This window comes from Schistocerca gregaria, chromosome 11 (assembly GCF_023897955.1).
Source record: "Schistocerca gregaria isolate iqSchGreg1 chromosome 11, iqSchGreg1.2, whole genome shotgun sequence".
NCBI lineage: Eukaryota > Metazoa > Arthropoda > Insecta > Orthoptera > Acrididae > Schistocerca > Schistocerca gregaria.
Genome location: NC_064930.1, coordinates 113,773,566 through 113,790,479, shown reverse-complemented (window position 1 = coordinate 113,790,479; position 16,914 = coordinate 113,773,566). Strand labels below are relative to the sequence as shown.

The window sequence follows — 16,914 nt, the reverse complement described above, 5'->3', positions numbered from 1 at the left end:
TCTTAATTTTCTTGTAGTATGAGCTGTTTTCATTGATCTCCGTCTGTTGAAAATTTCTTTAAGTTGTCACTGTCAGGATTAAGTTATAAATTTGGCGAGTCATTTCGAATCACTATTGAAATAACTTCGTTTCGTAATACAGTTTTAATTTCCACTTGAAACCATATTTAACACAGCGTCGAAAAATACACGTCTTTCGTTTGAAGACAAGAGACAGAGAGTAATCAATTAGTTGTTAAAAACATAAACCTACGCAAAATTAAAAAAAAAAAAGATCAAAATTATTTATAAAAATCGGTCGCTGGTGCAGCACTCTTCTGCATGCGCGATCATAAATCATATCTTTGTATTGGCGGAGGTGCGGTAGTCAAAGTACCGTTACACTACCACAAGCACTCATTCACAGGACCACAAGCTAACAAACACAACACAATAATAAATTTAATAAGTAATAAGAAAGCCTCGAGGTACACAGATCTCAGATTCTGTCGCTGCAGTGGAAGACCGTCACAGGTAGCAGATAACCACAGCGGTAATAATCACGGAGAGATCCTCGGGCACCGGCACAACAGTTAGGCCTATGTACAACCTCCGGCAGAGAGCTCAGCTCTAATCGGCCACCGGCAACGGAATGTGAACCTTCCTCAATGCCAGAACTCGTAATAGCTGTTGTCTGTAACTGACTTCCGGTTTCACTTCTGGGATACATAAAACACAACAGAACTCCAGGAATTTTGCAGTTTCATTCTTAAATGTGAATACTACAGACGGGTAAGACAGGGACACGAGATTTCTCTGACACAGGACACGTCACCAAACGACACCAGGGTACGGGGAGCACTCCGACAGGACAGGACGGAACACCGCAGAGTGCCGCGCCGGTCCGTACCTCTATTGTGGAGGACAGGGGCCTCACCAGCTGCAGCGGCAGGACCCTCCCGGAGGGCGGGCGGCGGATCACCTTCGGCTCCGTGCCCTCGACGGTGAGCTGCCGCTCCACTTCCCAGTTTTCTCGTGGGCCTCCCGGAGCCTCCTCGAACAGCTGTGTCCACACACCGTGGTGGGGGTCGAGGAAGTGACAGAAACACAGTGAGCACATTCAGTGAAGCAGGCGGATAGGTAGGGGAACTTCCAGATCTACAGCGACTCACAGTGTACGTGATGTCGGCCTCCACACACATGGGGATGCGCAGAGTTGTGAAAATGCTGAAGACACATGTCTATACAGCAAGGTTGCTAACAGGTAATGATAGCAACACTAAGTGATAGGTACTTCATCATAGGAGTGGTCAGATTTTTCACAGATAAACAGTTTTGTAAGAAATAAAACAAGACAAAACAACACTCGTGTACTGAGAGGGCAACAAAATCTTCTGTCAGCTTACAACCACATTTGATTTTGTCACATGCTGCCTACGTATTAGCAAATTAAAAAGATATGTATTGAAGAGTATTGTTTTGAAACATTTCACACTATGAAACTGGCAGAAGTAAAGCTGTGAGTACCGGGCGTGAGTCGTGCTTGGGTAGCTCAGATGGTAGAGCACTTGCCCGCGGTAGGCAAAGGTCCCGAGTTCGAGTCTCAGTCGGGCACACAGTTTTAATCTGCCAGGAAGTTTCATATCAGCGCACACTCCGCTGCAGAGTGAAAATCTCATTCTGGATTTCACACTATTTTTAACAGAAATAAAGCAAAATGTAAGTTTCAGAGAATTATTTCTAAGACTGCAGAAAATATTTTTTCAGGGCATGCCACAAGGTTCAGTTTTAGAGCCAGTCCTGTTTTTATTTTACATCAATGAGTTAACCATCAATTCTCTTTTATTTGGAAAAGACATTTCTCACTTTATGAAAGTGGTCGAATACACCGCATTCTCCCAGAATATCTAGAGCACTTGTTCAACATTAATGGATTACAGTTCAACAAAGCATAGTCACTTCTACAATTGAAAACTTACCAGTCAAAACTAGGTCACTTTCAAGTTACCCAAAAAAAGCAGAAGCTTAACGAACTGGATTCTGTGAAATTCCCAGAAATACATTTAGGAAAATAACATTCACATTGGCCTTCACATACACATAGCACTCACTCCGTCTTCAGGCCACGAGTGGCTACCGGGACCATCCGACCGCCGTGTCATCCTCAGTGGAGGATGCGGATAGGAGGGGTGTGTGGTCAGCACACCGCTCTCCCGGCCGTTACGATGGTATTCTTGACCGAAGCCGCTTGTATTTGGTCGAGTACCTCCTCATTTAGCATCACGAGGCTGAGTGCACCCCGAAAAAATGGCAGCAGCGCATGGCAGCCAGGATGGTCACCCATCCAAGTGCCGACCACACCCGACAGCGCTTAACTTTGGCGATCTCAACATACACATAAAGTAGCAAATAAATAAATAAATAAATCTTAAGCAGTTGGGTAAGAGGGCCCGTGAGCATAGAAAATTTTTGTGTATTCTCAGATACGGTGTCAGAATATTGGTTGTAAAAACATCCTGACCGACAGGGACAGTACACGACTGTCATGCCTGATAGCTGTCAGTGTATGCAGGCTCGACACGAGCAGTTTCTGAGTGAACACTGAGAATGGAACTGTGTGTGAAGATCTTCTGGACCGGGGTATCTTTCAAAAGGCCACTGCTGACAGCAGCACATAAAGCTGTGCACTTCCAGTGGGCCAAACAACTCAGGAACTGGACAGCAGCTCACGGGGGGAACATGACACCTAGTTGGATCTGGGAAGTCACAATTTCACCTCTTTCTCCAGACAATGCGAGGCACTGAGTGCATTGATGGCCCCGTGACACGTCAAACCCATACTGTGTGGAAGATGTGATTCACACTGAATGTGATTCTGTGACATTTTGGCTGTGTTTTTGTATTGTGACATGGGGCTATTCGTTTGAGGTTACTGTGGATCAGGATATTTATTTCAACCATTTTGATGCCCAAGTGTTAATGTTTTTCTACATCTCCACTGTGTGTATACTAGGACTATTGATATTTTAAAAAATATCAGGAATGCAATATATCAATTTTTAATAAAATATCATTATCGCCCTGAATATATCGAAAAAAATTAATGGTATCTTGAGGGAAAAAATATCGCTGCACCAGCTAAAACAAACATTGGCTGCACGCTGTAAATATTCTGCCAGTTTTAGAGCTGTATATCTGAGTATTGATTTGCCCTTCAATACATCCTCTCTTCCCGTTACCAGACCAGGCCTCAACCTCCGCTAATTTCAAATGCTTGTGTCTGGATATGTGTGGATGGATATATGTGTGTGTGTGTGTGTGTGTGTGTGTGTGTGTGTGTGTAGGCGCACGCGAGTGTATACCTGTCCCTTTTTTCCCCAAGGTAAGTCTTTCCGCTCCGTGCATTGGAATGAGTCCTTACCCTCTCCCTTAAAACCCACATCCTTCCGTCTTTCCCTCTCCTCCCCTCTTTCCTGATGAAGCAATGGTCGGTTGCCAAAGTCTGAAATTTGTGTGTGTGTGTTTGTGTTTGTTATTGTCTCTATCAATGTACCAACACTTTCGATTGGTAAGTTACAGAATCTTTGTTTTTAGATATTTTTTCCCACATGGAATGTTTCCCTCTATTATATACATTCTTGTTGTTGATGTCTTCAGTCCTGAGACTGGTTTGATGCAGCTCTCCCTTCATCTCCCAGTACCTACAGCAACCTACATCCTTCTGAATCTGCCTTGTGTATTCATCTCTTGGTCTCCCTCTACGATTTTTACCCTCCACTCTGCCCTCCAATGCTAAATTGGTGATCCCTTGACGCCTCAGAACATGTCCTACCAACCAATCCCTTCTTCTAGTCAAGCTGTGCCACAAGCTCCTCCCCAATCCTATTAAATACCTCCTCACAAGTTACGTGATCTACCCACCTAATCTTCAGCATTCTTCTGTAGCACCACATTTCGAAAGCTTCTATTCTCCTCTTCTCCAAACTATTTATCGCCCATGTTTCACTTCCATATAAGGCTACACTCCATACAAATGCTTTCAGAAAAGACTTCCTGACACTTAAATCTATACTCAATGTTAACAAATTTCTCTTCTTCAGCAACGCTTTCCTTGCCATTGCAAGTCTACATTTTATATCCTCTCTACTTCGGCCATCATCAGTTATATTGCTCCCCAAATAGCAAAATTCCTTTACTACTTTAAGTGACTCATTTCCTAATCTAATTCCCTCAACATCACCCGACTTAATTCGACTACATTCCATTATCCTCGTTTTGCTTTTATTGATGTTCATCTTATATCCTCCTTTCAAGACACTGCCCATTCCGTTCAGCTGCTCTTCCAGCTCCTTTGCTGTCTCTGACAGAATTACAATGTCATCGGCGAACTTCACAGTTTTTATTTCTTCTCCATGGACATTAATACTCACTCCAAATTTTTCTTTTGTTTTCTTTACAGCGTGGATAACATCGGGGAGAGGCTACAATCCTGTCTCACTCCCTTCCCAACCACTGCTTCCCTTTCATGTCCCTCGACTCTTGTAACTGCCATCTGGTTTCGGTACAAATTGTAAATAGCCTTTTGCTCCCTGTATTTTACCCCTGCCACCTTCGCAATTTGAGAGAGAGTATTCCAGTCAACATTGTCAAAAGCTTATTATATTCATATGAGTATTGCTTTATTATTACATATCCTGCTGAGAGCAAGAATTTAAAGGAAATGATAAATGTTCACGTTTGGCAATAACCACTTTGTTAACAAAGGGAACTGCATGTAAGTGACGCAATTAAAGGTGTCGGATGGGTCCATCATTCAGTTCCTTCACATATTGGATTTGTCCAGGACACTTTGTGGGGTTTTTTCATTTCTGCAGAGACCATGACCTAGCAGTAGTAGTGTAAAAATTGCATGGCGAAGTTAAATGTTGCAGTTTCTGTTGGTGGCACTGAGCACCAATTACATCAGTATTCCCCCTCACACATCTTTGCCCACCACAGACACCGATCTTATCATTTAGATTTTTTTCATCATTTTCAGCAACTTTTTTTGAAAAATGCTGATGTGAAGAAGTGGCACACCAGCTACGTTAAAAATTGTTTTTTAATGCAGCTGGTGTGGTGTTTCTTCACATTGGGTATCTTCTTATTCCATTCACCCCCATCCTGCCCCCACCCTCACCCCAACAGTGCAGTTGGACTTCTTATTTATGCCATCTGTATTTGCTTCACACAGTCAAAGAGAAAGACTTGATGTGATGAAAGCTCAAAGATTTGTAACACTCCTCACACACTGAAACTAAAATTACGGTCTACTACAATTTCAAAAGAATAATTTCAAATATTTATCAAAAATTGTGAAAGATGTATAATGAAAAATAAAAATTTCAGCACATAATATTTCCATTTCCAAATTGATATATTGGCGTAAAAAATATCGCTGATATCTATCAATATTTCTTGGGAAAAATATCGATATTTTGTCCACAGCCCTAGCGTATACTATGGCCACACTCATTTTCCAGCATCATGACAGCCATTTTCATGGGGCTTAATGCAAACATTCTCATTTACACGAACACTCCGGCATCCTGTCACACCTCAACTGGCTCGATAAATTGTGCAATCTTAATCTCACAGACAATTTGTAACAGTGGGTGAAATGCAACAGTGAACATCCCTGTAGTTTGATAGCGTCTCACGATCCAATCACCAAGTGGATTCAGCTGGATATGACATGCCTAAAGAAACTTTTCAACTCCCTTTCTCACTGAACTGCGGCCATTGTCAAAGCGAGAGGGACTGTGAACACACTACTGGCATGATGCATCTTGGGCAGAGGGTAGTAATTTTTTTTCTCATATTGTTATATAAAGTTTATACAACCCTAGCTATAATTGCTGTATGATGAAGCAGCATGATCAAAATCTCAATTTTACTGTGTCACCAAGCGTACAAATTTCAATAATTCATTTTAGCAGCAGCAGACTCATCAAATCCAAACAGCAAACTACAAAATGTAATTTAAAATATTTTTGAACATCAGTAATGTATCCAGAATGAGATATTCACTCTGCAGCAGCGTGTGCGCTGATATGAAACTTCCTAGCAGATGAAAACTGCGTGCCGGACTGAGACTCGAACTCGGGACCTTTGCCTTTCGCGGGCAATTGCTCTACCAACTGAACTACCCAAGCACGACTCACGTCCCGTCCTCGCAGATTTACTTCTGCCAGTTCCTCGTCTCCCACCTTCAAAACTTTACAGAACCTCCGAGTTCAAGTCTCGGTCTGGCATAGAGTTTTCATGTGCCAGGAAGTTTCATATCAGTAATGTAGTTCAGAGAAATACCTAAATTAATCTTGATGTACAGCTGTAAGCACCGGTTTTTGACCCTATTCTCTGAAGTCAGGACTATCATTATTTAAAAATTATTTGAGCAACCATTGGAAGAAAGGAATATTAGGATTTAATATCCTGTTGACATCAAGGTCATTAGAGTACAAGCACAGGTTGTTTCAAGGATGGGGATGGAATATGGCCATGCGCTTTCAAAGGAACCATCCCAGTTTGTTTGCAGCAATTTAGGGAAATCACAGGAAACCTCAACCTGGATGGCCAGATTCAGAATTGAACTGTCATCCTCCCGAATGCGAGTATGTGAGCAAATATTGGTTTCCCTACACAAAGATAAGGGCAATGGCCTTGCCGCAGTGGATACACCGGTTCCCGTGCGATCACCGTAGTTAAGCACTATCGGGTGTGGCCGGCACTTGGATGGGTGACCATCCAGCTGCCATGCTCTGTTGCCATTTTTTGGGGTGCACTCAGCCTCGTGATGCTAAATGAGGAGCTACTCGACCGAATAGTAGCGGCTCCGGTCAAAGAAAACCATCTTAACGACCAGGAGAGCGGTGTGCTGACCACACGCCCCTCCTATCCGCATCCTCATCTGAGGATGACACGGCGGTCGGATGGTACCGATGGGCCACTTGTGGCCTGAAGGAGGACTGCTGCAGCTGCTACATAAAGAAAAAGTGTAGTGCCCTTTTTATGAGCACTAAAGCTGTATTGTGGAATTTTCTACTTTTTAATTTGTATGGGTTTTCTTGGCTGTATACTATTGAGTCTTGGAATGAGCTTTAAACTGTCAGAGGGAAACAGAAAATATTCTTTTCCTTGTGTTTTATATGCGTTGAAAATAGTTTCCTACAAATAATTCTGTGTTGTCATTAAAAACAAAGATTCCAAGACTTACCAAGCGGGAAAGCGCCGGTAGATAGGCACAATGAATAAAACACACACACAGAATTTCGAGCTTTCGCAACCGGCGGCTGCTTCGTCAGGAAAGAGGGAAGGAAAAGGAAAGATGAAAGGATGTGGATTTTAAGGGAGAGGGTAAGGAGTCATTCCAATCCCGGGAGCGGAAAGACTTACCTTAGGCGGGAAAAAAGGATAGGTATATACTCGCGCGCACACACACACACACACACACACACACACACACACACACACACACACACACACACATATCCATCCATACATACACAGACACAAGCATATATAAACTTCCTGGCAAATTCAAACTGTGTGCTGCTTTCAAGCATTTGTTCACAGAACCTTGCCTTTCACGGCCAACTCTCTTATTGCTGAGCCCAGGTACCTGACCCGGTAAAATCACTGCGATAGAAAGGCGAGGTCGTGTGTTCGAGCCCTGACCCGGGAAACCCTACGAATCTACTGGGAAGTTTGAAATAAGTGCACCCTCTGCCTTTCACGTCCATCTCTCTTATTGTTGAGCCTGGGTACCTGACCCGGTAAAATCACTGCGATAGAAAGGTGAGGTCGTGTGTTCGAGCCCTGACCCGGGAAACCCCACGAATCTACCGAGAAGTTTGAAATAAGTGCACCCTCTGTGGCAAACTGAAAACTCCTTCACGATTGCTGAACTCGTGAACAGTGCCACTGTGGCACGTCGCTGCTCGATCTTTCAAACGACTAGTTGTAATCGTCGGTAATGTTAATCCTACCATCTGCACTAGCAGCTACATCCGTAACACTCGCACGTGCGGGGCCTCACCTGCCGGTACGCCGACTGACTCGCAGCAGCCGACGGTTTGCCCGCCGGCCGGTACTCCGAGGTGGGTGGCGAGCCGCGGGCCGCGCGCTCCATCGCCTCCAGCTGCTGGCGCGTCGCCGGCAGCGACGACATGGGCGGCAGCGACTGGTAGCGTTTCTGCTGCCGCCGGCTGGCAAAGTCTGCAGCTGCGGGCACCTCGCCCCTGTACAGAGAGCAGAACCGAGGTCACGAGTGTTCCGACGGCAGTGACGCTCGTTCTGCCTGACGACAGAGTGTGCCACAGTGAGTCAGGTCACACTGAGTTTAACTCATCAAAATTTTTTCAACCTTCAAAAAGGTACCAGCTATAGAAGTTGTTGTTGTTGTGGTCTTCAGTCCTGAGACTGGTTTGATGCAGCTCTCCATGCTAGTCTATCCTGTGCAAGCCTCTTCATCTCCCAGTACCTACTGCAACCTCCATCCTTCTGAATCTGCTTAGTGTATCCATCTCTTGGTCTCCCTCAGAACATGTCCTACCAACTGATCCCTTCTTCTAGTCTATTTGTGCCACAAACTCCTCTTCTCTCCAATTCTACTCAGTACCTCCTCATTAGTTATGTGATCCACCCATCTAATCTTCAGCATTCTTTTGTAGCACGACATTTCAAAAGCTTCTATTCTCTTCCTGTCTAAACTATATATCGTCCATGTTTCACTTCCATACATGGCTACACTCCATACAAATACTTTCAGAAACGACTTCCTGACACTTAACTCTATACTCGATGTTAACAAATTTCTCTTCTTCAGAAACGCTTTCCTTGCCATTGCCAGTCTACATTTTATATCCTCTCTACTTCGACCATCATCAGTTTTTTGCTCCCCAGATAGCAAAACTCCTTTACTACTTTAAGTGTCTCATTCCCTAATCTAAATCCCTCAGCACCACCTGAGTTAACTTTACTACATTCCATTATCCTCATTTTGCTTTTGTTGATGTTCATCTTATATCTTCCTTTCAAGACACTGTCCATTCCGTTCAACATAGAAGTATGAAACCAAAATTTCCCTACAGATGATGCTAGCCATCAGTGTAATGTCTGTAAGACCGCATCTGCAGTACCATCTGCTTCCTGTAACGGCTGATGACAAATGTCAGCATCCAGCAACCAAAGTTCCATTCTTGGTATGTGTTTCAAACTCATAAACTTGTCGTGTTTTGCGTTTGTGAACTATGATTTAGGGACAGTATTGGTTTTCTGTTATCATTTGAAAAGAACTGCTGCAGGAACCCATCAAATGTTTGGCAAAGCTTTCAATGAGCGTGCACTTGGGAAAACACAGTGGTTCAAAAAATTCCATTTTGGTGTGAGAAATGATGAGTGTGGGAATCCACCAAAAAAGTTCGAACACAATGAACTGCAGACCTTATTAGATGAAGATGATTCTCAAACTCTACAGGACCTTGCGGAACTGTTGAATGTGATGCAGAAACCTCTTTCTCTTTGGTTGAAAGCTATGGGAAAGTTGCAGAAAGTGGGAAAATGGGCTCCGCATGAACTGAACGAAAGACAGCAGGCAAATATGAGGTGTGTTTTTTAAGTGAGTAACGTTTTGTAATTTAAAAAAGACATGCTAAGATATCTCAATAATTTTATTTTTACATGAAAGCCTGTACCTTAATCTACTTTTCTACATAATTTCCGTCAATATTGAGGCACTTGTCTTAACGCTGTACCAGTTTTTGAATACCCTCCTAATAGAAGTCTGCCGCCTGACTTGTTAACCACTGCATCACCACTGTTTTGACTTCGTCATCGTCTCGAAGACGCTGACCGCCCAGGTGTTTCTTCAAGTGCAGCAACAGATGGCAGTCACTGGGCGCAAGATCTGGGCTGTACGGAGGATGATCTTGAGTTTCCCGTGGAAAAGATGTGATGAGATGTTTGGTCTGATTCGCCACACGCAGACGGGCATTGTCTTATATCAAAATTATGCCCTTGCTCAACTTCCACGGACTGTTGCTTTTATTTTGGTGTTGCGTAGGCCAGCCAAGTGTCATCACCCACAACAATTTGGCTTAAGAAATCATCACTGTTGTCATGGTACTGCTCAAGGAAAGTCAATGCACTGTCTAAACGTTTGGTTTTGTGCACATCCGTCAACATTTTCGATAACCAACGTGCGCACATATTTCGGTAACTGAAGTTCGTGGTCAAAATGCCATACAAAATAGTACAACAAACATTAGGAAATCATCTTGCAAGGAGGAAATCGTGAAGCGTCTGTTTTCCCTCACCTTATTGTCCACTTCCTGCACCAAACTTTCATTAAGGACCGAAGGGCGCCCACTCCGTTGTTCATTGTGCACTGTATTGCCTCACTTGTTCCAACATTTCCACGGAATCCAAACTGATCTTCCCCGAGGTCAGCTTCTACCAGATTTCCATTTGTATGTAAAGAATTCATGTTAGTATTTTGCAGCCATGGCTCATTAAACTGATAGTTCAGTAATTTTCACATCTGTCAACACCTGCTTTCTTTCGGATTGGAATTGTTATATTCCATCATTGCAACCATATTTATTAATGTACAAATCTAAAATTTTGCATGTGTAATGCAAACAAACTGTATTTTAATGGAAAAATATAATAAAATATGCACAATTAACATTATGCCAGAAATCTGAATTTTTAATTTTTTTATTGTCTTTTTTATAAAAATACATAACTGAAATCCTAATCATGCAAATAATCTGAAAATTTTACTGTAGTGTCCTGAGAAGGGTATAGGACCACTGAACTACAGTTATTAACTTATGGTACAAAATGTGTCATTAACAGAGTTCTTAATTTGGCACATCCAAAATTAACTTTTTTTTCATATACAATCATCTAAAAATCAGAACATACTCAAAGTATCTCGTATTTTTTAGTTCCAGGGAGACAGCAACACATTGCAAACAGTTCCTGAAAATTTCATAGCATTAGCACATATACTTTTTGAGAAAAGGCTTCTAATAAAGTAAAAAATGTAAAACACAGAAAATGAGTTTAAAAGATGTTCTTCTCATTCTTCTACATGTAATAGGTTTACCTCAATTTTAAAATCCTCCATATTGATACTCCTCATCCTCCAGGTTTCTCTTCTCTCCTCTTCCAATCTGCCTGGTCTGTATTTGCAGGTAAGACACTGATCTGTTAGCTTTCTTGACCCCGCTCTCGTCAATGGCGTAAAATGCTTTTGTTGTAAAGACACCAGGATTTATACCGACTCTCTTCAGCACTTCAGTTCTGCCATTATTTCTATTATTGTAACAAAAACTGCATCAGAGACCCCTATTTTTTGCGTACTTCAAGTCCACAGAATGCCTTTTTGAGCATCTAATCCAAATTAAATTATTGAGGCTTTCACTTGCATTTTGCGTGTCTCCATGAAGACACTTCCTCAATAAGTCAGGATTTGCAAGAAACCTCAATGGGGGCTCAATTGCATTCACAAGAGGTTGTGGTAATGAGTATTTATGTGAATACGTCTCATTTCTGTTGTTGAACTTACACCAATCATCTTTCCGACACGGATTGTGCATTGGTGTTTGGTCAGTGGATAGTTTGTGGAAAAAAAATGCCCACACAGCACACGTAATTGCCTCTAAATTATCTGTGTTGTTCCTAACAGCTCTCCCATGAAATAACTCAAGAGAATCAATTTTTTTGTCAGTAAACCACTTGCCATGCAACCTCTGTTTCCCAAACACAGTTTTTCCACCACCCATTATGCATAAATGTTGACTTCCAAGTAAAGGTTTGTGAATTCAAACTTCCACCTGCTAATGTCTGTTAGTACTGTCAAAATGTAAATAAACCACATGCAAAAAAAATTACAGGCAAAGATATAGATGTCAGCCAGAGATATAGATGTCAGGCAAAGATATTCAAAGACAATAGCCCCCTCACTGACAAAAACCCTATGAAGCAAACAGTTTCCCAAATGTTGGAAAAGGTAGGAGTGGCTGCCAGTCTCGAGTTAATCAGTTTAACAATTTAAAGGTATCATGATAAAATTCCCATACAACATAGATTAAACTGTGAGAAAATAATATATTTGAAAAATAGCTTTTTTGGGCCAAAATCCATTACACCCCCCCCCCCCCCCTTAAGATTAAAGATCTGTTACTTCCTTGCAAGATGATATACCCATTGTTCAGACAACAAATAATCTTACTTGACAATGCAAACTATAGACCCAGCCATGGCTGAAGCTAATTTCACCATGTGGCTATGATACATTCACACTTGTGTTCAAAGTAGCTCGCATTGTTACATTGCAATGTCAGTTTGGAAACTAACCACAGAAAACACCCTTCCATCATTGAATTTAACGGTGATGAAAAGAACAAAATTTTCACGAGCCATTTTTGTTACAGTATTGCGCGATAAACATGTGATTTTGAAAGAGGACATCGAGTTAACCAAAATTTCTCTTAGCACTACGAACAATACATGTAGATAAACTGTCAATAACTCAGCAAGTTGCAGCAAATTTTGGTGGAGCAGATAACTCACAAATTCTTGTAGAGCTACTGCAGCAGTAGAGATCACCAAGAAATGAAGATGAGTATTTGCTAATTAATTGTTACACCTTGGTGTATTTCAACTGAGAGTCCGATACTGACCTTTTACGTTGGGAGCATGACTTGTGTCAAACATGAATGTTATTTATGTCTGTTATCCCACTTTTGCAAGTGGTGACATCTGTACCGTTTTTCATTATAAATACACTACCCCACCTGCATTATATGTGCTGCATTTCATGTCATCCATCATTGCCTGTGATTATTCCTGTTCAACAATGTCTCTGTTCCTTAGCAATTGTCAAGCAGTGTAATATGAAAATTGCATCTGTGCTCAATAGCAAAAGACAAAGTCTCGGCATGCTGGATGACATAAAAAATGAGTGAAGTTAAAGTGCGCATCATTTATGACAGTGGCCGAGTTTAGGTTAGTTCTGCGCATCTGACATCACAAAACACAGCCAGCCAATGAACAGAGAATGACGTAGCCAGCACTCAACTGCAGTGCAGAGCACGGATGAGTGTCTTTAGTTTTAGAAACGTTCAGTCGTAAATAAAGTAATTGAACAAAAGCAATGTCTTGATAGCAGATTTTCTTTTATAGAAAGTTTGGAAAAAGCATTCTTTATACCAGTTGCTTCATATTCCGTTAATTAATTAAACCAAACAAGCAATAAGCCTCCTAATTCAGGCGATAGCAAGGGAACGTGTTTGTATCATTCTCACGAACCACTTTTTCACAATAAAGAACAGTGGTAATTGTTTATTTCCTATTGTACTTCAATGAAAAGTCATACCAACAGTGTTTGTCGGTATTTTGTGTGATATTTTAGAGTTCTCCACAAGTTCTGTAGAATGATGAGCTGGGTTAGTGTAATGGTTAAGGTGTTCGGCTGCTAAGCAAGAGGTTCTGAATTCAAACCTTGTTTGGTGATAAATTTTTTCTTATTTAAAAACAATATCGAAGTGTCTTACTTCATGAATTTTATTCATTTGAATGTAATTTTTTGAAATTTCTAGTGCTTTTTCTAATTTTGTCTTCCAATATTTCTTTTCACAGCAATTAAAAACAATGAAAAGGTGCACATACAATATTCACGTTATGTGTTTTGTTTGTATATCTTCTCTTCCACAGTCGCTGTTTTACTATTCATATTGACATATATTCTTTTGAGACAGTATTAAAAGTAATATTTAGAGCAGAATTTCGGCTCATACATTGCCGAGCTACTTGATTGTCTGACGCAAATTTTTGGCTTCGCTGCTTTGGCAACATCATATTCAAAGTTTTTGTCGACTGATGTATGTCTTGCAAGTATTTGCTGCCCATTGTGACAAACACAAATTGTTTGCGCTCTGCGCCTCACTGATAACATAAATTTCGTGCAATGGTGTACTACATTTAATGCTGCACAATAACTGTGTTGAACATCGAAACAAAATTAAGTGATTTATGGGGGGAAAGTATCAGTCAAGAAGATGTGTAAAAATCAAATTTTTGGGCCAAATAGTTTTTGTGAAATCAAATGATAAGTCTGTCAAAGCAGTCGGAACACCGTGTGTCTGCACAGGCGAGCAGTGCAGTGATGACAAAATCGCGCAGAATGCGGGGAGCACGTCTCTGTCGCAGCGAAAAGGTTAATGCGGCCGTGGCGGCTTTACTTCATAAACTGCACACTCCCCCCTAAATGTAAGGTTGCGAACTATACTATACTACAGCACTGCTTCTCTTGGCGCATGCAACTGGCAACGCAGCAATCTCCCTCGCATGGGCGAGCCGCCAAGATCAAGAATTCGACTACAGCAGCAGAGCAGAGTGGAAAGAGTCCAGCCGATCCAGACAGATGTAATGGGAGACCCGCCCCCTACCTGGAGTACTGCGTGGGTGTGAGGCTGCGGCGGATGCTGTCCAACCGCTCCTCCAACACGAGAGACGTGTCGGGGATGGTCCGCGCGGTGCTGTGCGAGCTGCCTCCGGCGGGGGCGGCCACAGCAGGGGCGGGCACGGGGACGGGGGCAGGTGTGGGGGCGGTGCCGGCGATGCTGCTGCTGCGACTGGAGGTCCGGTGGGGCGGCACGGGGGGCAGCGGTTTGTTGCGGTAGTCCGCCCCCGCGTTGAGAAGGTTCTGCTGCGTCGCTGTCGGCGTCGGCTTCTTCGGCTCGGAGAGAAACGCTGTCTCCACCTGTGTGGAAGAAACGAGTGTTTTCTCGTTTTTGTGCTCCCCAGGATCCTCCTCCCTCGAGGAGGTTGAAGTGTAACTGCCAATATCAACTAACAATGTAAACCACTACACAAGAAACTAATGTACAATGCGATACACACATATATTTCATATTTTTAAGATAGCTCATCACCCTTGGAACTGTCTCTTGGTGTTGTACAGATGGTGACTATTTTCAGAGAATTTTCTTTCATTTTCAACTTTAGTAAATGGCTAAACTAATGTTGACAAGCATTAAAATACCAACAAAGAGCAGTGCACTGTTGAGATCACTTAAATCTTATTATTTTCCTCGTAAAAATGACGCTTTTGTGAGAAACTGTACATGGTGCTAGAAATTTGAAATGATGTGGATGAATATTACAGTACTCCATAAGTGAAGTAATTATTGAAGTAGTGAAAGATGGCCATGGAAATGTTTGTAATTTATAAAAAAATTAAAATAAAGTAAATGTTAATGAAATAACATGATTGTAATTATGTTTATCAAAAATGTCATGCAACGTATCACAGGATACCTATTACAAAATAATGTACACACCATCAATCTAATTGTAATTGATGTCACAGCAAAAAACGAAAATGGGTAAGTTGGCAAAAAGTTGTAAAGGATATTTGGGCTGGGACCATTGTGTGGATTTGATACCTTTCTGCCTAGTACAATAAACATAAAACTGTGACTATACTGTGCCAATGTATTTCTGTTTTGGGATCGGAGACCAACTACATTATTCACAGAAACCAAAGTACTTCAGTCATAGAATCTAACAGTACTACTTCCAATGATAAGAGGTAGTGAAAATACTAATGTATCTGCAACAAAAAAATCACCTCACTGTCTTATTTGTTTACAAAAGTAATTTATTTTTTATCTGGCATGATAGAATAATAATAAGTTATAGTTTAACAATGTAAGGAAAAGATAGATTGCTACTTACCGTGAAGAAAGCAGGGTAAGTTGCAGACAGGCACAACTAAAAGACAGTTACACATTAGCTTTAGCCACAGCCTTCATGAGAAAAAGAAACACACACACACACACACACACACACACACACACACACACACACACACATTCACACAAGCAAGAACCCCTCACGCACACATGAGCACAATCTCTGGTAGTAGAGAATGTAAGTCACTTTTAATTTTGCCTGTCTGCAAATTGACCTGCCTTCTTCACGGTAAGTAGCAATCTGGCTTTGCCTTATGTTGTTGATATTCCTACCTGCAGTTTCCATTGCTTTAGATTAAAAGTTTGCATGCTATAATGTTTTCGAGGAAATTTCATATAGTTCCATTTGGTACCAGTCTCTTCATTTGTTGGATCAGTTAATTCATTTTTTGTATTTCATGATGGAGCAATAATATGTTGCAGGTTGTAACGTTTTTAGGGGTATGACACATTGTTCTGTTTGCTATTGGCCTCTTCATTTGTTGTACCATTTAATTCATGTTATATTTTCCTGACATGAAGTTGACTTTGTGACCATACAACAAACAGGCATGATAAATACGCCATAAAAGCAAACACTTATGACATCAAAGAAGAGTATAATCCACTGAGCCTTGGTAAATGTATGAGCTGAGATTTATAAGTAAGTACCATTTTGAAATTAAAAAAAGACATGCTAAGATATCTCAATAATCTGACAAAGCTAAATCTGGTGAATAGGGTGCATGAGGTAGCAATTCAAACTTTAATTCATTAAATTTGGCCATTACAATAACGGACTTGTGAGCTGGTGCATTGTTCTGAAAAGCAACACTTTCTTCTTGGCTTGGCCAAATGCGGCTGTTCTTGCTTGATTTCTTCACCAAAATGTTCCAATAAGTTTGCATAATGTTTGCTGTTGATAGTTTTTCAAGGAGGTCAATGAAAATTTTCCCACAGACATCCCAAAAAACCTACACCATGGCCTGGCCTGCAGGTGAAATGGTCTTCGCCTTCTTTGGAGTTGGTTCTCCAATTTGTGTCCATTTATCTGATTGTTCTTTTGTCTTGGGGGGGGGGGGGGGGGGGGGGGGGGGAATGTGGTGGACCCATGTTTCATCCACAGTTATGAAACGGCACAAAAAAATCA

At 41.6% G+C, this 16,914-nt stretch overlaps 1 protein-coding gene across 1 annotated transcript in view; it reads right to left on the bottom strand.

Annotated features, from left to right (window-relative positions):
- Nucleotides 1-16,914, bottom strand: part of LOC126295230 (uncharacterized) — a 2,305,622-nt gene that overhangs the window by 1,785,300 nt on the left and 503,408 nt on the right. The window contains exons 15-17 of the mRNA XM_049987579.1: nt 14,478-14,791; nt 8,057-8,258; nt 890-1,042 (exon numbers count right to left, since the gene is read on the bottom strand). Of these exons, the coding sequence (XP_049843536.1) occupies nt 890-1,042; nt 8,057-8,258; nt 14,478-14,791 (669 nt within the window). The remainder of the gene's footprint in view (nt 1-889; nt 1,043-8,056; nt 8,259-14,477; nt 14,792-16,914) is intronic.